The sequence below is a fragment of the Oncorhynchus masou genome, chromosome 10, assembly GCF_036934945.1.
Source record: "Oncorhynchus masou masou isolate Uvic2021 chromosome 10, UVic_Omas_1.1, whole genome shotgun sequence".
Classification (NCBI taxonomy): domain Eukaryota; kingdom Metazoa; phylum Chordata; class Actinopteri; order Salmoniformes; family Salmonidae; genus Oncorhynchus; species Oncorhynchus masou.
The window spans coordinates 28690505-28712268 of NC_088221.1; the positions used below are offsets into that span (position 1 = coordinate 28690505).

Below are 21764 nucleotides of genomic sequence, written 5' to 3' on the forward strand. Positions count from 1 at the left end.
TTCCGATTAGCGAGTGGAGTTGATGAGCGCTCTTATCCTTGGTCTCGCCCCTAGCGGGTGGATCCTCAAGAGGAGAAGATTATAAAAACTCAGGTGCATCGCTCCAGAGCTCACACACGCAGCTTTCTCAGTTGGACTTGCTTCCAAACAAATCACACTTTACTCTACGTTTGGAGTTACTTGACAAGACGGCGTTAAAGAGAACCGAAAATTGAAGTTGATGGAAGTTTGCTGATTTTCCAGGAAAGTGGGAGGTGAGTTAGCTGTGATCTGTGAATCATTCGTGCCGCATATTCAACGGTTTTATTCGGATTTATGTAACGATAGAGCCGATGGTGAATGAGATTTAGATGTTGTCCCCCTTATATACAGGTTAGAATTGTAAGGTTAGAAATTCGATGAGGAAACCAAACTTGATATAATGTGATTGATTGTTGAATTGTTATGGACAGTTTGACATTTTGTGGCCTATTACAATGAAAACAAAAGCGATTTAATTGATTTCTCTAAGATAATGGGAATTCACTTTCTTGTATGACATGATTTATTTTGATCCATCTCTCAATATAGCCTCACTTTTGATAGCCACTAGCCAGTGTTGTGTGAAGGTAATTACTTGACTGAAAACACACATTATATACTGTACATCAGTGGTTCCCAACCAGGACCCCTGGGGCTATTCAAATGGGGTACTTGAGAAGACTCATGAGACCATAGGTTTAATGCTAAAATGCACATGAGGGGGAACTCCGGGCAGAGACAAATTCAGTTGGTGGTACAGTAACCAAAAAAGGTTGTGAACCACTGATATACATTATATACAGTAGTTGTCTTAATGTATTGGAGAGAAACACCACTTAGTGTTAAGTTGAACACTTTTGGGTTGGATCTTTTGGTTAGGTTTTTTTAAATTGGGGGGGAGAGAGAAACTAAAACAAACACTTAACAGTGATGTAGGTCTACTGTTTTCCTACCCAGGGTCTGTTTGGATTTCTGAAAATAAAACCTTTGATGTCCACTAAGAACTGAAATTAATTTGTATCCTTCTTTCCATTGTTGTGTTCTCCAGGTGGTCTCAGACAAAGTTGCCTTAGAGATGAGTTGGGTTGCTCTGTACACCCAGCTGGGCGGGGTGAACAAACACTCCACCAGCCTGGGGAAGATATGGCTGTCTGTCCTCTTCATCTTCCGTATCACCATCCTGGTACTGGCTGCAGAGAGCGTGTGGGGAGATGAGCAGGCTGACTTCACCTGCAACACCCAGCAGCCTGGCTGTAAGAACGTCTGCTACGACCACTTCTTCCCTGTGTCACACATCCGTCTCTGGTGCCTGCAGCTGATCTTCGTGTCCACACCGGCCCTGCTGGTGGCCATGCATGTGGCTTACAGGAAGAGTGGGGACAAGCGGCACATCATCGCGGCCTCACGAAGCGGTGGTGATGACAAGACCAGGCAGGTGGACCTGGAGACTCTAAAGAGGCGGCGTCTGTCCATCACTGGGCCTCTGTGGTGGACGTACACCTGCAGCCTGTTCTTCCGCCTCATCTTTGAGGCTGGCTTCATGTACGCACTCTACTTTGTCTACGACGGCTTCCAGATGCCTCGTCTGGTGAAGTGTGAGCAATGGCCCTGCCCCAACAAGGTGGACTGCTTCATTTCACGACCTACGGAGAAGACCATATTCACCATCTTCATGGTGGTCTCCTCTGCCATCTGCATGGTGCTCAATGTGGCCGAGCTGGCCTACCTCATCGCCAAGGCCCTGATGAGGTGCTCCACCAGGATTTCCAAGAGCCGTACCTATGCTCACCCTGATCATGTGGCCCCGGACAAGTCTCTACTACAGAATAAAAAGAATCAGATGCTGCTGTCGTCTGTTACCGATTCCTCCAGCAACAAGACTGTGTGAGGACAGCCCAGTGCCTGTTCTTTTCCATTAGAGACTACACATAACTAGGAAGTAGAAATCTATCAGTGTTTTGTTACCATGAGATGAGACCATACTTGTATTCTAGATGCCTATAGCAGCTGAGGACCGGCCTAACCCTGAGTCTGCTCATGTCGAGGATATTTCTCTCTCAGTGCCCTAAACTACTTTTTGAGTTTTAAAAGTTAACGTGCTAGTATTTAATGTATTATTGTTTTGATATCAATTTAAGGTGCTTTTATGTTTGAGCTGTATGTCTGTTCAGGGAGTGGTAGGTTGAACAGAAGTTAAAAATGGGTCTAGAGTGCCACCTTCTGGTTTACAATGTGTTTGCAGGAGTTTGACGTTATATTGTGAAGAGCAACCAGAATTGGTTAACATTGTGTTAAGCTTTTGTGGGAGACTTTTCCAAAGCAGAAACTCACAAATGTGAAGTTTTGCTCCAAGTTCTATTTGAGGATCACCCGTGTACACATATCAGCCTGCATTCTAACAGTGACGAGTGGAATTTCTCAAGTACCAAAGCAATTTTAAGATGCATTGCCTTAAGAGAGTTGCTATCAGCAGTGTCAGATAGTACCTGATGCTGTATATTGAGCACAATGTTTCAGGGAAGATGGCTGATTCAGTTGAACATTCTGGGCAGGTTTCCTGGACCCTATGCCTAGACTAGAAGGCATGCTCAATTAGGAATATTAATTGTAAAGTGCTTTTTGGTCCAAGAGTATGCTTAAGCTGGGTCCTGGAAACTGGCCCTCTGAGCATGCCAACTGTGACAGACATGGCCTATTGTTGTCAAGACTGGTGGTAAAACCTGGCTACAGAGCCTAACTGGGGGTGTTGTCTTTCAGCTTGCTGCTTATTTTAGCCACTGAACTAATCAGTGTACCTCTTTCAATGTGAGTAAGCAGACTGATCTACAGGCAAAAATGGCTTAATGAGCTCCGTCCACACATACATGTAGAAGTTGGAACACCATAACTTGTATCACTGTAGTGACAATCTGACTGTTACCTGGGAAGATGTAAGGACACTTTTACCAGTGAGATGCATCCCACACATTTTGTGATGGCTCATGATTTGGACATTGTCATGGAAAGCAACCGTAGGCTAACTTTCTCTCAATATTCAGTTGAGGCGCTATTTGTATTGTGATTGTTTAGAGGAAATGCCAAAGGATATCTGTAAATGCAACATTTTGAAAGCCTCATGGTCACACTTCAGCAGTTAGAAAGCTGATAGATATGCCCTAACTGCATATTATTTGAAGGATGTTTGATTTGTATTTTTTTATTAGCTATCTGCACTTTGACCCCCAGTCTTAAGACTGTTTAATAAATGTAAAAATAAATGATACTTATTCCTTTCACACTGTTGGACTATCGGTTGTAATAACAATGATTGATCGCATGTGCATCAACCTCAGTCACTAGGATGCGCTTCTCTGGACAACCAAGAGAGGGCAGGAGGTTATTGATATAGGTTTTGGGGTGGGTGACTGCATTTGCATTGTAACTTTTGATAGCCATATGACAAGTTAATTTTATTCTAGTGAAGTGTATAATCATAAATACCTAAATCACATTTTATTTGACAGGCTTATGTTCTCCCCAGCTTTCCAAATTAACTATTTCTCACAGGTGGGTTACTGTATAGGCCTACTGAATTGTCAAAATCGCCTAATTCAGCCACTATAGTAGGCCAAAGGTCAGATGTAAAAGAATGAATGCAGAACCCACTTTTCCGGGATAACATACACCCCCCCAGACTGCATAGCCTATAGTTGAAGCTTGAGCGATGAATTTAAAAAAAAGTTTACAGGGGCGTGGCGTGCATTGGTCCAGGGCGATGACTTTCTGAATTCATTCATGCATGGTCACACAATGTGACAGTCGCGATAACTGGGAACTGGAGGGAGCTGCCCTTCGCGGAAACCCATTTCCAAGTTAAATTTGCCTCGGAAAAACGAACTTTCCTTGCGCAAGTTTGGCGGCGAATCCACGTGTGAAGAAGTTTGCGCATGAATATCTTGGCCTGGCTGCGTTTAAAAGAGTTTGGTAAGCTGGCAGAGGTGCCAGAATTTGGGGACAGGGGGAGAGGGGAGGTTACCAGCTTCCTTGGGAGGTCTGTAGGCTATCCGACGCACTCAAAATATGGCACCAATGGCAGACGGATATTGCTTTCGATATTTAAATTGGGCTTCCCCAGTTTAAGGTATGATTGAAGTTAGGTGTGAATATCTTTCCCGGCACTGTCGTCCTAGACCGTGATGCTGGTAACTTATATATAAGCACATTTTATTTAATGACAATGTCAATGTTGAGTGTGCCTATTTTAATTATAATATAGGGTTACTACTGTAATATATAATCAGGATTAAATAATAGGATAACACAGTTATAGGGATGCTTATTAAAAAGAGCCAGTGGACGGACACAAGGCCTATCCTGCACCCTTTGTAAGTAACTGAAGGCTATCTGAACATGATCAAATTAGTCAATATTACTTATTTAATGTTAAACAAAACCTTCATAAAACATCTGATATTGAATGTATTCGATTTGTATAAACTGATGAGACATTGTCTGGACTGATATACGTGTTAGACTAAACAAAACAAATTAACATGCAGCATTCCAACCTTATCAGATATGGTATTCTAATCATGTAGTCTTTATACCAGCCTAATAATAGCAGTGATAATACAAATACAAATATATGAAACATATACATGTTAAAGCATTCTGCATTGTTTTATACAGTCATTTATGTTTCACATAGCCCTGATGACTTCAATAGTTGGATGCCAGTTTTTTTCTCCCCTTGATCAGCACTTCAAATTCTGATGAGACCAGCATTGATTTGGGGTGGGTCATCATCAGACCCATCGAACAACAATTTTGGAATTGATTAATCTGAAATTGTATCAATATGCGTAGGCCTATAATGTTAGTACTTCTTACTATATATTTCATATGTATTTGCTGTGAACTATAGAGGTGTGTATATATATATATATATACAATATTTTAATCAGGATACAAACTATAGGGTGGGCTATTGATAAGGAGAGAGAAATAGGTGAAAGCATGTTTCAAAATAGAAATGTATTTGCATATAAATTATTTGTCAAAATGCCTGTCTTTCCAATCTAATTAACATCCTAATTAGTGACACCATACTAGTTATTAATCAGATTATGGTAATTGTCACTTCAATAAGAGTGCCAAAATACTAGTAAACCAAAGAATACCCATCATTAAACAAAATAACATAGATTTAAGCAGACTGGCACATAAAACCTAAGGGAATAGGCTTCTTTTTAGTTTGGGTTTGATGTAAATACATTCATGGACGAATATGTTAACTGATTTATACTTTTTTTCGTTACAGGTGTCATATATATTCTGAACCCTAGTCGATGGATTTATTACCGTCAATAGAAAAACATTTTAGTAAGTTCCAACTATTTTATGTTCCTGCTTGTGTTTTGGTTTTGGTGTGAATAGTAGATTGATAGGAATCTACTGGCAAGTTCATGTGCACAACGCTAACCGAACGCTATATATCGATAACAAAAGGCAGTAGACCTATTTGTCTTCATGCTCCTGGTCAGTTAAAAACCATTCTCAAAGCTTGTTTTTGACCATCATTATGGGAAAGTGTCATCTGATTATTCTGTTTGGTTTCATTTATGCAGCATGACGGTACACATTATTGCATAGTTAATAGTTTAGTCAATGCATGTTATTGTGAGTATGGTGTATTTGCATTTATTGGCTGCAATTTCTGATACAAATGACCATTCAATTCCCATTAAAAGAACACACATTTGTTAGACTCAAACATCAAATGGCCTCTGCATTGGTTATTTTTTCTCTCATCCTTTTTTAACAAGTGAGGTAGAGATGTATTAGATTTAGCTAATTAATAATTGTCATCATGTTAAAAGAGGCCTATAGCTGGACTTTGGACTTGACCCCTATGGCCCTATTGGATCTGTAACAGTGGGAGTTGTGTGTGTCAGGGCCTACACACCGCAGTCCAACCTCTGCTCGCTGCTGTTTTTGAACATTATAATGTTGATCTCAGCACATGCCATCTGGGCAGTGGCGCGAGCGGGTGAGAGAGGGAGAAAGAGAGAGAGTGAGTGTGTGAGTTTGACAGTAACTGAGAGAAAGAGTGGGAGAGAGAGAGAACAGGATAGTGAAAGAGTGTTAGCATAAATGTCAGGTTCATAGTTCTAAGCTAAATAGTGAAATAGGGTGCTTTGCAAAATGATATGACATTACCGAACATTTATATACCGTTCACTTCCTTTGTTCGATTGAGACATTGATTCAGAGGTTTACGTCAATGACTTCAAGGCCATTTTTTCTAATTCATTTTAATAAGAGCTTAATGTGTTGTGCCGATGTGAAGTGTGATTAACACTTTGTATGTTTGTGGGTGATGATACCTCTGCTTTCTCTCTCTAGGTGTGTAATGCGTCTCTGTCCAGGTTTTATTTGACTGCTATTTATGCTTTATGTTACACAGCATCACTTTGACAGGTTTCCTGACACTCTTTTTCCCCCTCTCCTTGTCTCTTCTTCCCCTCCTCCCTCTCTCCTCCCTCTGTTTGCTCCAGACTGTACTTTCTCCCTAGGCTAGAAATCTTGAAGCATGGGTGACTGGAGCTTTCTGGGGCGTCTGTTGGAGAATGCACAGGAACACTCAACAGTAATCGGCAAGGTCTGGCTGACTGTCCTCTTCATCTTCAGGATCCTGGTGCTGGGAGCGGCAGCCGAGGATGTGTGGGGCGACGAGCAGTCTGATTTCACCTGCAACACACAGCAGCCTGGGTGTGAGAACGTCTGCTATGATGAGGCTTTCCCCATCTCGCACATCCGCTTCTGGGTGCTGCAGATCATCTTTGTGTCCACGCCCACCCTCATCTACCTGGGTCACGTACTGCACATCGTCCGCATGGAGGAGAAGCGGAAAGAGAAGGAGGAGGAGCTGCGAAAGGCCAACAGACTCCAGGAGGAGAATGAACTCCTTTACAACGGCAAAGGGGATGCAGGTGGAGGAAGAGGACGAGGAGGAGGAGGAGGTGGTAAAAAGGAGAAGCCACCTATCAGGGATGAGCATGGCAAGATCCGCATTAGGGGTGCCCTGCTGCGCACCTATGTGTTCAACATCATATTCAAAACCCTTTTTGAAGTGGGGTTCATTTTAGGTCAGTATTTTCTCTATGGCTTCCAGCTGAGGCCGCTATACAAGTGTGCACGGTGGCCCTGCCCCAACACTGTGGACTGCTTCATATCTAGGCCCACTGAAAAGACGATTTTCATCATATTTATGCTTGTGGTGGCTTGCTTGTCTCTTTTGCTGAATTTGTTAGAGATCTATCACCTTGGATGGAAGAAAGTTAAACAGGGAATGGTCACCCCTGATCATGCATTGCTGCCCCGCTCTGATGGTGTGGGGCCTGAGTCCATGACTTCAGCCTCCAGAACTGCCCTTCCCAACCTCAGCTACCCACCGATGTACACGGACGTGACGGCTGGGAGCGGTGCCTTCCTGCCGCCCATGGCAGAAGACTCCCCGGCAGAGTTCAAGATGGACCCCCTGCAGGAGGAGCCCTCATCCTCCTACTACATGAGCACCAACAACAACCACAGGCTGACCACGCAGCAGAACTGGGCCAACCTGGCCACCGAGCAGCAGACTCGGGAGATGAAGGCCACCTCCTCCTCCTCCTCTCCCTCTGATAGTGAGCAGCAGCCTCGTGAAGCTGCTCCCCCCACCACCACCACCAACAACCCTAGCTCCAGTGGGGGCAGTTTGAGTGGGGGGAATGGTGATCAGGAGGGAGGCCACGTCACCACCACAGTGGAAATGCACGAGCCCCCCGTTATGATCACAGACCCTCGACGGCTCAGCAGGGCCAGCAAGAGCAGCAGCATCAGATCCAGGCCCAAAGACCTGGCAGTATAGTCAGTCCCCCTAAATACACCTCCAACCTCCCAAAGCCCCCAATGATTTTTCTATATCAAATTTATTTATATAGCCCTTCGTACATCAGCTGATATCTCAAAGTGCTGTACAGAAACCCAGCCTAAAACCCCAAACAGCAAGCAATGCAGATGTAGAAGCACATAATTATCCATTTAAAAATAGCAGCCCAGTTTACCAACCCCCAAATGTGTTCTAGAATCAATTTTAGTATTTCAAAATCCAGTGAAGTTATTTTTTCTACGTCTGGTACCAAGGCCCTTTGTAGGGTCATGTGAAGGTCTGGATTTTGTATATAAAAAGTACAAAAAAAATAATATATTTTTGTTTTTTTAATGGAGGCAATGTGAGGCAGGGGGCTGGAACTGGAGTTGTTGCCTAGTATATATATATATCTATTAACAGCAGTTGATATCAGTGCAATTGGTGAGTTGTAGCATATGTTTTAGAATAAAAAATGCACACAGTCTGATTGTGCAATGTTGGTTAAAATGGTCTGACAAGCTGAAGGCTTCTATATACTGGACATCAGGGGACTTTATGGTTCTTATTCCAGTTTAAAATGGCCAAGTAACTTTTCTGTTTGATTTTGGTTTCAATGGCCTGGTATGTGTCAATGTGCTCTTGTCAACAGTGGTTATTGTTGTTGTGTTTATTTGATGAACATAAAAGCCTATTTATTCCAATTAGGAATGATACTGTACATTCATCAAGTTGTTAAGTTCGGTTGGCAAATTGCTGAGAACCAACTTCGAATAAAACCTTTATGTGGAACAAGTACGTACAGGGTGTTTTGAAACCACTTGTGTGTTTAGTATGTTTACTCTAATGCTGTTATACAGTTCCTCCAAGTTAAGCCTTTCTTAAAACAAGTTATTTTTAATCATTTTTTTGGTGTATCAGAAAGTCGCTTGCAAGACAAACTAAATCCAAACATGTATGCTCTCATTCTCTCTCTAAGATGAAGAATACTGTTCAATGTCAGCAATGACACCAATATGGGGACAACATTTGCTTGTTCATTATCAAACTTTTATATTGTACTTTAACACTTCCTGAATTTCACAATCTAAATAACTTATTTGTATAATATTCAGGAAATAGCTTAGCTATTTTTTGTATTATGTGTTTGAAGAGTAACAGTGGAATCTGTAAATGCAAACTACAACTCACTGATTCACTAACTGGTCTGCAGATGCATTTCTCTGTCTGATTTTTACCCAGGATCCACTTACTGAACACATCATTTACACAAACTATAACCGGATTATGGGTCAAAGCTAGAAGTTGAATGTGTTCTTGTAGTCTAAAGCTGTTACAAGGTTCCATGGTTCCAGCCCCTGCTCTTACATTTGATTCTCCAATGCAGAAATTAAGCAAATAAAGTAGTTGTGTTTGCCTGAAATTAAAAAGCGCACTTCCATATGGACAATAAAAAGTTGACATCCAATTTTAAGAGGTTGAAAACAAAATATAAACCAAATGCTTCAACTTAAGACGGTAAATAAGATTTGGTTTTTTATATATTTATGATAACCATGTTTATTGCTGTCATCTTAAACACAATATCACTTTTTAATCATTGCATCTTCATGTTGAGGGTAACTCACTCTCATACATCACATGTGATACTTTATTGGTTTTTCTCAAAAGTGCTATTTTTTAAAACAGAATTGAATTATAATGATATCTTAATTCTAAACTGTAGTCAGTTTATGACAACCAAAACAGCTATATGGTACAAAACGGACAAATGCAATGACGTTGCAAGTGTCATAACGCCAGGATGAAAAGTCCATCCTCATTTCTTATTTTTGATAGAAGCTCAACTATTACTGACTACTTCACCTGTTGTAAGCAATGGGAAGCATATGCTTCCGCCTAGTTAGTGTAAATGTAATATTTCACGTTGTAGATTACCTGAACCATCTTGAATAACTGAAAAGCTATGCAAGTAATTGCACAACACAATCATTCACTTAAAATAGACCTTTTCTTAAATTACTTGTGAAACATGATTGGTATAATACCACACTATGTATTTCTTACATAGTTCTTATACTTTCAAATTACCATATGCCTATAGTTTATAGTTAGACAAGGATCATAAATAAACACAATAACAAACATTCAATGCAAACAAGAAACCATAGTTACAACCTTGGAGAGACTACCGGTGGAGACTATGCAATCCTTTGCTTATAACAGTGTTACTCTTATTGGGACAACCATTTTTCCCAATGTATGTTACCTTTTCATTTAAATTATTTAAATGTCCCAAACCACAAAAAAATCTGTGTTATTTTCATTTGTCATTTTGGTTCTCAAAGTTGACATTTTAGTAAAAAGGTAAAAGATTTGCACATTTAGGCAAAACATGCTGTTCTAAGAAGTTTATATTGGTAGGAGAGAGAGTGGAAAATACACCAGACTGCCAATGTTTATAATCTTCAAAGGAAAATGTCTTAACAGTTAAACACAACGGCTCTTTGCGTTAAAGACAGTATTTTTTTTAAATTACGTCAAATGTCATGGTCTGAGATGATTGCAGAAAGTTTGGGTTTTCAAATATAGAAAAAAGTGGGCTGTGAGTATTTCCTGTGTGCTTTCACTATGTTCTCAACACATTCCTGTGACTCTCTGGTTAGCTTGTATTAAAATATCACACTAATGTTGAGACAATGTTACCTGGGTAGCTGGCCCTTTTCTTCTTCTACACACAGCAACTTGTGTATCGTTTTGAGTTTCCCGCAAGCCCCTCATCCAATAGGTTAATATACAGTAGCTTTCTTCAAACTCTTGATGTGTGTCTCTGGCCAGGAGTAGGAACCATCTACATTATGCTCAGAACAACAGCCTGTTTCAATGCTGTCTTAAGAGAAGTGCCTTGTGTATGACATTTTGTAAAAACAAGTTGATGTAAATGTTAATTTACCTCAAATGTTTACAAAACTGTTATTAAACAAACTTTTTGTACCATATTTCCGGTATATGTGGCAATCAATAAAATTGAGCCAGTATGTGGACCTACTGTACTTGAGTATACATTTTCAACACACACACATTCTGTACCTTCATGAGTAGATAATATCTTGGGGAAGCTGGGATGCATCTTGTACAAGAAGAGCTCACACTCACTGACCTTTAAATGTATTGCTCCCTCTCTTCACATTCCAAGGTTGGATGTGAGAATGGGATATTGCGCTGGAAAGGAGGAAAGAGTGACACCACTCCCCACAGTGCTGACTACCCTGCGAACACACATCCACACATATAATTAAATTGAGACCAGCGTGTCAGTCTCACACGTTGGAGACAAACATTATCACAAATCCATTAAACACCCTCACACAGACCCAGCAACTCTTACCAGCACCTGTGGACCAACTCCCCAACATTAAACCTCTGGGAAAGTTAATATGAGTTTGGTACAGAGGTGGCATATAATAACTAGGATAAAAATAGAGACAATCAACAGTATTATAGTAAACTGCAACCCAAGAAAACTGAGGGCAATGTAGTTAGCCAGCTGGCTTATGAATATGAATTAAGACATCAAGGTGTCGATGATATCTACATTGGGCACCACGAGTCAATGAGTGATTCGTAACCTGTCTAAAACAACAAATGACCAAGCTTAGGGGAGTTTAGTGTTGAGCCTGGAGTCTAGTGTAGAGCCTGAAGTCTTAATGTAGAGCCTGGAGTCTTAAAGTAGAGCCTGGAGTCTTAAAGTAGAGCCTGGAGTCGTAATGTAGAGCCTGGAGTCTTAATGTAGAGCCTGGAGTCTAATGTAGAGCCTGGAGTCTAATGTAGAGCCTGGAGTCTAAAGTAGAGCCTGGAGTCTAATGTAGAGCCTGGAGTCTAATGTAGAGCCTGGAGTCTTAAGGTAGAGCCTGGAGTCTAATGTAGAGCCTGGAGTCTAAAGTAGAGCCTGGAGTCTAAAGTAGAGCCTGGAGTGTAAAGTAGAGCCTGGAGTCTAAAGTAGAGCCTGGAGTCTAATGTAGAGCCTGGATCAGGAGCACCTGATGCATGAGAATGCGAACTCATGGGAACCAGGGAAGCAAAACCTACACATCTACAAATGAAATGGACACCTGTTCTGAACTTGTGGACATGTTTGAGAGTTGGGAAGAACAGTGGGTAGAAGATGAGAAATGTAGGGAGAATGATAATGGACAAAGAAATGTGAGTAGGTACAATAGGAGCAAGGAGGAGGAGAGTGATTAGTATTGGGCCAGCCAGATTGGCAGAGGGACAAGATCGAGAGATAACAGATAGGTGCGGGGGTACAGGGTCCTGTGGCTGAGGAGTGTTGGTAGATTGCTGGTGGGTTGGCAAGGAGCTGCCATGTGAAAGCTGCTCTGCATGCTGCCAGGGCACAGAGACACCAGCCCTGCCCGCAAGGCCCAAAACAGACAGCAGTTATTTATAGCCTTTAATCGCCTAACAAATTCACACTAGCCCCGGAGTCCAAATACTTCAGTTAGCCAGTCAGTCAGTCAATCAATCAGTCAGTACCCAGTTGTTAATTTCAGTAGAGCCCTGGATGTTTTTATGGGGCCTAGAATAGCCTTCCCACAGACATAATCTTCTAATACAAGGCCTCAAAATTCAGTTACAGGGTGTGCGTGGGTATGTGTGCGTGTGAGAGAGAATGAGGGGTTAAACAATGATGTTAATTAAACCTATAGTGAAGACATTGGAACATTGAAACAGTGTGGCCAAATACATTCCATGTTTTATTCTGTCAATTCAGCAAGTTAAATTACATTTGATTCATGAATCGTATCCACATAGAAAATAATGTGTCATTTTCTACTTAACCTGTTGAGTGTATGGGGCAGTATTTTGATGTTTGGATGAAAAACGTACCCAAATGAAACTGCCTATTTCTCTGGCCCAGAATCTAGAATATACATATAATTGTCAGATTAGGATTAAAAACACTATAAAGTTTCCAAAATGTAGGCGAAAACCTGAGGAAAAATCCAACAAGGAAGTGCTTAAGACAAACGAATGTCCCTGTTCCATTGCGTGCCTTCCCTACATTTAAAGGGATATCAACCAGATTCCTTTCTCTATGGCTTCCACATGGTGTGAACAGTCTTTAGACATAGTTTCAGGCTTTTATTCTGAAAAATTAGCGAGAAAGATCACATCTCGTCAGTGGATGCCTGGGTGCCAGCAGAGTTTTGCATGCGCAACAGCTTGGAGCAGACATTTTCTCTCTCTCTCTCCTATTGAAAAAGCTACAAGTCTGGTTGAAATATTATCGATAATTTATTGTAAAAACAACCTGAGGATTGATTATAAAAACCATTTGACATGTTTCTACGAACTTTACTGATACTATTTGGAATTTTCATCTGCCCCGTCGTGACCGCTCGAGCCTGTGGATTTCTGAACAAAACGCGTCAACCAAATGGAGGTATTTTGGACATAAAAATAATCTTTATGGAACAAAAAGGAACATTTATTGTGTAACTGGGAGTCTCGTGAGTGCAAACATCCGAAGATCATCGAAAGTAAGCGATTCATTTTATTGCTTTTCTGACTTTCGTGACCAATCTACTTTGCTGCTAGCTGTTTGTAATGTTTTATCTGCTGAGAGAGATGTCCTAACATAAACGCTTGGAAGCTTTTGCTGTAAAGCTTTTTTGAAATCTGACGCCAGGTGGATTAACAACAAGCTAAGCTGTGTTGTGCTATATTGCACTTATGATTTCATGAAAATTAAATATTTTTAGTAATTTAATTTTGCGCAATTCAGCGGATGTTGACGAAAATGATCCCGCTAACGGGATGGGTGCGCCAAGAAGTTAAGTGAAAATGCCCGAGAAGCCGGGTGTTTGGAGGATATACTGGCATGGTTTGCCTGCCCTTGACGAACAACACCCGACTTCGAGGGCATTATCACTTTTATACAACGGGTTACCAACATATTCAAATAACGATTGACATGTTTTCATTCAAATCATTACTTTGATTAATTTATTCATACTATTTCATCCTTCCACAAGATATTGTCTCGACACAAATCAACCAAAGCCGGCTGGTCGTTCGTTCTATTGGTTCGGTTGCCAGAGACTCGACCCAGTCATCCACTCTTTTTGTTCTGTATCTATGGGCGCAACCCAGTCATCCACTCTTTTTGTTCTGTATCTATGGATGTGACCCAGTCGTTTGTTCTAAATGTTTCATTGCCATACTGGCTGGAAACGATCTTATCCCCTGCTTGCTAGCCAGCCAACTACGGCTAATTTACAGTCACATCAAACGGTGCAGATAAACAAAAGCAGCTACAGTTGTTGTTCTACGTTGTTTTCTAATGACATTTATTTGGATACATCCATAACAATGAGCTAACGAGGCACGATTTTTCGCATTGGCATAGAAAATGTGCTCTCTCGTTAATAAGACACTGTTGTTCTGAGGAGCTAGCCAACAACACAGGGAACACAACTTCAAACTGAAGCTGGAAAGACTGCAAACTAGCTGCACTTCATTTCATTTGACCTTTTTTCAATTGACATTTCTTGTTATATATCCATAAAAAATGATGCCAGCTGATTCATGATTTCGACTGGCTGAGAAACGCTGCCTGTGTCTCTAGTCTCGACTCCCTGACCCTACACACTCATAACTGAGGGACAGTTTTAGATCGAATTTGAATATTAAAACAATGTTGCAAATGTCGGAGAGGCAGACAATATGGTTTATACAAATCTCCGCTGTTGAAAACGAAATGTTAGTCTAAAAGAAATGTGAGATAATGTCTAGAGGCTTTTTATAGTGGAGATCAAGTTTATAACTTCCCTGCCTGGGCTGATGCGACAGTGGATTGCGCAGTCATATGGAACGGAGTAAATAGGCATTTTAACTTCATAGATTTAGCCAGTGGTAACTTGTGGAAAAGGCACCGGCTGGAATGCGCTTTTAACCAATCAGCATTCAAGATTATACCCACTGGTTGTATAATCATGATTATAAACTGGGTGGTTCGAGCCCTGAATGCTGATTGGCTGACAGAAGTGGTATATCAGACCGTATACCACGGGTATGACAAAACATCTATTTTTAATGCTCTAATTATGTTGGTAATCAGTTTATAATAACAATAAGGCACCTCTGGAACTTCGCATTACGCATAAGAACAGCCCCTAGTCATGGTATATTGGCCATATACCACACCTCCTCGAGCCTTATTGCTTAAATAGATGGATTGGAAAATGGCATAGACACCAATCCTATTATTGAGTACTTCATGTCCTGTAACTTTTCTACAGTGTGGCCAAACAGTGCATCCAATAGGGATCCTGTGTTTTGACTGTCCATGAGAAAGAAGGGCTTGTCACAAGAAAGTGAGGTAAAGATGACAACACATCCAAGATCCCAGTGACAGAGATGTGGGAACATGGGGATGAGAAGGACATAGGGATGAGGAGAGGGGCTGATCTCAACAGAGACTCCTATAGGCAGTGCTCGGTTATCATAGTGCCCGTCTCTTAGTCTGAGTATGAAAACTCCCTGTTTGAGTGAGAGAGCTCTGTGTCTGTTTATTGGAGGGCTACGCCCACTGCTTCCCTAAGTCCCCCAAATAAGGATAGGTCATCCTAAATATAACTTAATCCACCCCGACAACCCTCTATTGAGAGTCAGCCTTTAAAACCAGCTCCCAAGGTTACAGGGCTGTGTAACGGACGTAGACTCTATCCTGTCGACCCACTCTTTTGGCTAATGGGAAGGACAAACTAAACCATCCATAACTTACACAGGGAGCAAATAAAGCTGAGAAAACAGCTACTGTCAGATACAGCATTGTTGAGGATTGACAAAAGCAAAACAAAATTGTCAGGTGTTTAACTTAAATACTTGTATCTTTCCATCAGTCCCCCTGGGCTTTTTAAATCTTTCTTCACTGGGATATGAGGCATGTGTTGGAGCACAAAACATTAGAAATGCAGTTGTCATCCATTCCATCCCCCCTATACGGTCCAGTTCAGCTGTGCGGTCTTCACCCCCGCTCCCACTCTCTGTTGTTTTATAATTAAACGGCGACATTAGTTCATATCATGTGATTCGAAAAGGATTCATCACACATTAGAGGCCCTAATCACCACCTATAGTCTGCCCTCGCCTGGGCTGCAGGGTTCACCCACATGACCCTGCTGAGCGCAGCGCTTCCTTTATGCCCCCTGAAAGAACCGGGGATTGAGCCCAAACAAAAAAAAAACAAGAGGTTGAAAAATGTTTTTACACCAGGCCCGCTCTCTCTCAGGTCTGGCTGTGTGCGCACAGGGCCGTTTTAGCTTTAGATCAATGGGACAAGTTATTGGAGTCTGGCCAACTCTAACCGATAGAAAAGAAAAAAGCTGCCTCTTCAAAAAAAAAGGGTTGTCATACCTTTGTCATAATGCTCATGATGAAATGGCCTGTTTAAACACCTGAAGTTTATGCTAGACCATTTAAAGGTTAAGATTTCCAGATAGATTTAGCACTGCTAGTGGGGAAGGTTACAGGGGTCTATGTCCTCTGAAATTCTGGTGGGATGGCCATTAAGGCCTTACGTCAGTCACACACACAGGGGAAACACTGCAGCCCCTTTCACATGCCCCTGTCATGGAGTTCAGCATAGCAGCATTCATGTGGGGAATGATGGATATTATTTTAAAATGACCTTGTGCTGTGATGTTAAGAGTTTAGGCACCATCTGCTCATCTATGCACTGGTCAATAGAGAACGTCCATGCTCATGGCATATAGCGCCCCCTATTGGGAACATGTTCAATACCCTTGTTCAGAATGTTTTTCACAATAATATGAACACTAAACAGGAATTACATGCCAGGGAAAAGAATGGACAATTTTTGTTCATTAATTGAATTTCAATTCACTTCCTGAGTTGACCCCAATCACTTTACATCTAACAGTGGATGATTATCAGAATGTCACCATCATTATGATATTGTATGGCAAGACATTAACATATGGGCAATTCTACAGTAAGAGTGATGCTGAGACTAAGATTTTTTTTCATTACAATGTATGCCAACAAAAACCAATGACTACAAATGTAAACAAACCATACAACTCTCTGCGCAAGGACTAGGTTTAACAATGTCCATTGACAATTTTACAAAAACATTTACTTGAAGAACAGTGCAAAGTTTGGTAACAAAAAGAGGGTTTGTGCTGTCGGTGCAGTCATTCCGTTACCAAACTTTACATCTACACAGTTCAAGTAAATATGATATTGTAAAGAATTATTTGTGGAAAATGTGAAGTCATCCTTCTGTATAGAGTTCTATGGTTTGTTTAACTTCGCAATCATTGCTTTTTGTTTGGCTTACATTTTAAAGGGAAAGTCTCACCATCGCTCGTTTTTATTGTGGAATTGACCATATCAATTCATTGAGAGAAAATAGGAATGGAATGCCAAACTTTTCTTACTAAACTTGATACTATTCACTACTCCCCACTGGGAACACACTGGATAAACCAACAATGTTTCCACATAATTTCAATGACATTACGTTGAGCCAACGTGAAATAGACATTGAATTGACGTCTGTGCCCAGTGGGCTTACATCACTTCCTGTCATGTGATCCCCCAGCCTCTTTTCCTGGGCGAGTTGTTGACATGCGTCACCCCTTTATGCCCCCTCTGTCTGCCACCTAATAGATATGGGCCTTCATCAGTGGGCTGTCTGCCGGTCACCTTGTAATGCAGGAAACAAGTTACCACGACTACAAGCGAGGGCCCTAGTGTTATGCCACTGACGGAACCAGTGAGGCGGCACTCACATGGACACATCCTCATCCCGTCAGTCGAGGATGCCTGGTCATTCTTTAAAGGTAATTTCCTCACCATCTTAAATGAGCATGCACCTTTCAAAAAATATAGAACTAAGAACAGATATATCCCCTGGTTCACTCCAGACCTGTCTGCCCTCGACCAGCACAAAAACATCCTGTGGTGAACTGCAATAGCATTGAATAGTCCCCGCGATATGCAACTGTTCAGGGAAGTCAGGAACCAATACACGCAGTCAGTCAGGAAAGAAAAGGCTAGCTTTTTAGAACAGAAATTTGCATCCTGTAGCTCTAACTCCAAACAGTTTTGGCACACTAAAGTCCATGGAGAACAAGAGCACCTCCTCAAAGCTGCCCACTGCAGAGGCTAGGTAACACTGTCACCACCGATCAATCCACGATAATCGAGAATATCAAAATGCATCTCTCTACGGCTGGCCATGCTTTCCTCCTGGCTACCCCAACCAACAGCTCCGCACCCCCCGCAGTTACTTGCCCAAGCCTCCCCAGCTTCTTCTTCACCCAAATAGCATATGTTCTGAAATAACTGCAAAACATGGACCTGTACAAATCAGCTGGGCGAGACATTTAAAAAAATTTATCCTCCGCCATTGTTGCAACCCCTATTACCAGTCTGTTCAACCTCTCTTTTGTATCGTCCGAGATCCTTAAAGATTGGAAAGCTGCCGCAGTCACCCCCCTCTTCAAAGGGGGAGACACTCTAGACCCAAACTGTTATAGACCTATATCCATCCTGCCCTGCATTTCTAAAGTCTTCAAAAGCCAAGTTAATAAACAGATCACTGACCATTTCGAATCCCACCGTACCTTCTCCGCTGTGCAATCCGGTTTCCGAGCTAGTCACGGGTGCACCTCAGCCACGCTCAAAATACTAAACAATATCATAACCACCACCAAGAAAAGATTGAAGACGGCTGCACAGTACATCGACCTGGCCAAGGCTTTCGACTCTGTCAATCACCGTATTCTTATCGGCAGACTCAACAGCCTTGGTTTCTCAAATGACTGCCTCACCTGGTTCACCAACTACTTCTCAGACAGAGTTCAGTGTGTCAAATCGGAGGACCTGTTGTCCGGACCTCTGGCAGTCTGGGTGTACCACAGGGTTCAATTCTCTGGCCGCCTCTTTTCTCTGTATATACCAACAATGTTGATCTTGCTGCGGGTGATTCCCTGATCCACCTCTACGCAGATGACACCATACTGTATACATCTGGCCCTTCTTTGGACACTTAACAACCCTCCAAACGAGCTTCAATGCCATACAACACTCCTTCTGTGGCCTCCAACTGCTCTTAAACGCTAGTAAAACTAAATGCATGCTTATTAACCGTTCGCTGCTCGCACCCGCCTGCCCGACTAGCATCACTACTCTGGACGGTTCCGACTTAGAATATGTGGACAACTACAAATACCTAGGTGTCTGGTTAGACTGTAAACTCTCTTTCTAGACTCATATTAAACATCGATCCTCGACAATGTCATTTACAAAACAACCTCCAACATTCTACTCAGTAAATTGGATGGTCTATCACAGTGCCATCCGTTTGGTTACCAAAGCCCCATATAACACTGCGACCTGTATGCTCTAATCGGCTGGCCCTCACTACATATTCGTCGCCAGACCCACTGGCACTAGGTCATCTAAGTCTTTGCTAGGTAAAGCTCCACCTTATCTCAGCTCACTGGTCACGATACCACCACCCACCTGTAGCACCCGCTCCAGCAAGTTTCTCTCACTGGTCATCCTCTATGTCAACACCTCCTTTGGCCGCCTTTCCTTCCAGTTCTCTGCTGCCAATGACTGGAACAAATCGCAAAAAAATATAAAAAAATAAACAATAAAATAAATAAATAAATGTCGCTGAAGCTGGAGACTTATAGTTCCCTCACTAACATTAAACATCAGCTATCCGAGCAGCTAACTGATCGCTGCAGTTATACATAGCCCATCCAATCTACCTACCTCATCCCCATATTGTTTTTAATTTACTTTTCTGCTCGTGCACACCAGTATTTTTACTTGCACGTCTATCACTCGTGTTAATTTTTCTAAATTGTAATTACTTGCTACTATGGCCTATTTATTGCCTTACCTCAAAACACAATTTGAACACACTGTATATAGACTTTCTTATTTATATATTCTGTTATTGACTGTACGCTTGTTTATTCCATGTGTTTGTGTCACACTGCTTTGCTTTATCTTGGCCAGGTCACAGTTGTAAATGAGAACTTGTTCTCAACTGGCCTACCTGGTTAAATAAAGGTGAGAAAAAACAAACAAAATGTGAACACCATCTCCCATAGAGAACTTCAGAACTTTGTAAGCCATGTAAGAGAAATGTAAGCAATGTAAGAGGATAAACATTAAGAAATGAAATGATTTATTTTGTCATGTCAGCCCACACGGCATCAACCTCTCATGAAGTTACACACACTTTCAGTACACACAGATAGGCACATTCACATTAGGCTTCAGAGCCAGCTGGTCATTCACAGACCCAACCGTGACTTTTCCTTTGCTTGACACCCTCCAGCTTTGAAGCGTGGTCTCCAGGCATTACATGGAAGTCAATAGGCAAGGCAGGTGTCATTCAAAGAAAACTGAAACAAACAAAATCCTATTCAGAAGTCAACGTAAAAACGAGGTATTCACTTGTGTAATTTATTGATAGAAAATAAAAGAAAACTTAAAAGGGGGGGGGGGGGGGACAAATTCAGAGCTTTCTATTGTAACTTGGGTGCCTGGAGATGGAGTGAATTTGGGAAACGTAACCAGGCAGGTCTATAATGTGCTACTCCTGAAAGAGATCTGACCACCCTAGTTGCAACACAAACAGTTTCAGTTGTTGCCGTTTTAACAGATTATCACTCATTAGTTGGGAGTAATACATCACCCATTATCAAGTGCTACGTTTTCAACTAAATAATAAACATCAAATAGCTTAAATGAGACAACAAAACACAATGGAATTCAAACTGACAAAATATAGTATTTTGGCAGGATACCATCTCCTTCATTCTTGAACTTGCAACTACTCTGAAGCCCCAGACAGTACCCCTACAGCCCCCCTCAGGACAAAGAGAAGGGAAAGACAGGGACACGGGAGAGCTCCAGGCTGCAGCAGATTTAATTGATCAACTAATTCATGCTCTTAATGGAGGAGAGGAAAATGGCACAATCGAACACACATCCCATCCCGGCGTAAAAATAACAAATGTACAATAGAAGCAATCAATCAACCGCAATAAATAAATGTCTCATCTTTAAAAAGGCTTCTGGGGGTCAAAGCGGAGGATTCGGTGGGCATTTCTTGTGGTTGTCTCTGTCTCTTCCCATCTACTACTTTTAACTTTCAGAAATAGTTACACAGCATAGCAGCCCAATCTGGGCTTAGCAAGTAATGCTACATCACGTGAACGGAGTTCCCCTATGGAAGGAAGGGCAACAGTTCTTGGGGAATTGCTTTTCACACGACACACTCCAATATCACCCTAGCTACTCGCAGTCAGAGTCCCCTTCCTTGGCCCTTCAGGGAAACACCGTCCTCCAATCAGCTCTGGGCATGTGTAGTCCCTTCCAACCGGACATCCACTGTACGCTCACAGCTGGCCTGAGATCAGTGTGAAATGGTGGAATTACTAACAGAACGCAGCAACCCAGTTGTAATGTTGTTGCGGATGGAACATGGAGCATAAGCGGACTCTTCTCTGTGATGACTGAAGAGTGGACTATTCTCCGCCTACCTCCTCCTCTTCTTCTTCTAGATGGCGCTCTCTGTAGATGTCTTTTACCAGAAGGAGAGGGGTGAGGATGCTCTCCAAGACACTGCGGTCCATAGGAGTAGAGGAGTACCACAGGGAGCTGTCACTGTCACTGCTGCTGCCCAATGACTCTGGCTGCATATAGAACACATCCATACGCTGACTCAACGACCCTGGGCTGCAGAGGAATGACCACAAATGTTAGTTATGTCGCTACATTTGGTCCAATATATTTG

General features: G+C 41.9%; 3 protein-coding genes across 5 annotated transcripts in view; 2 read left to right on the forward strand and 1 right to left on the reverse strand.

Moving 5' to 3' along the window:
• Nucleotides 1-128: 128 nt before the first annotated feature.
• On the forward strand, nucleotides 129-3289 carry LOC135546968 (gap junction beta-2 protein-like). The gene is made up of 2 exons (XM_064975529.1): nucleotides 129-254; nucleotides 1070-3289. The coding sequence occupies exon 2, from the start codon at nucleotides 1097-1099 to the stop codon at nucleotides 1907-1909; it is 813 nt and encodes a 270-aa protein (XP_064831601.1). The 5' UTR covers nucleotides 129-254; nucleotides 1070-1096; the 3' UTR covers nucleotides 1910-3289.
• A 481-nt stretch (nucleotides 3290-3770) lies between these two features.
• On the forward strand, nucleotides 3771-10941 carry LOC135547474 (gap junction alpha-3 protein-like). Of its 2 annotated transcripts, none has more exons than XM_064976515.1 (3): nucleotides 3771-4141; nucleotides 5321-5382; nucleotides 6558-10941. In XM_064976515.1, exon 3 carries the CDS (start codon nucleotides 6593-6595, stop codon nucleotides 7907-7909), a length of 1317 nt encoding a protein of 438 aa, XP_064832587.1. In that variant the 5' UTR covers nucleotides 3771-4141; nucleotides 5321-5382; nucleotides 6558-6592; the 3' UTR covers nucleotides 7910-10941. The 2 variants fall into 2 exon arrangements, with proteins under 2 accessions (XP_064832587.1, XP_064832588.1); XM_064976516.1 differs by having other exon boundaries at nucleotides 3771-3984.
• A 9189-nt stretch (nucleotides 10942-20130) lies between these two features.
• LOC135547475 (zinc finger MYM-type protein 2-like) overlaps nucleotides 20131-21764 on the reverse strand; it is a 31325-nt gene continuing 29691 nt past the window's right edge. For both annotated transcript variants that reach the window (XM_064976517.1, XM_064976518.1), the window contains exon 23: nucleotides 20131-21706. In XM_064976517.1, coding sequence (XP_064832589.1) covers nucleotides 21496-21706 — 211 coding nt within the window. In that variant the 3' untranslated portion in view covers nucleotides 20131-21495. The remainder of the gene's footprint in view (nucleotides 21707-21764) is intronic.

What these genes read in the sequence shown, in the direction of transcription:
- LOC135547474 (XM_064976515.1), top strand. Translation starts at nt 6,593, where the DNA reads ATGGGTGACTGGAGCTTTCTGGGGCGTCTGTTGGAGAATGCACAGGAA.
- LOC135546968 (XM_064975529.1), top strand. Translation starts at nt 1,097, where the DNA reads ATGAGTTGGGTTGCTCTGTACACCCAGCTGGGCGGGGTGAACAAACAC.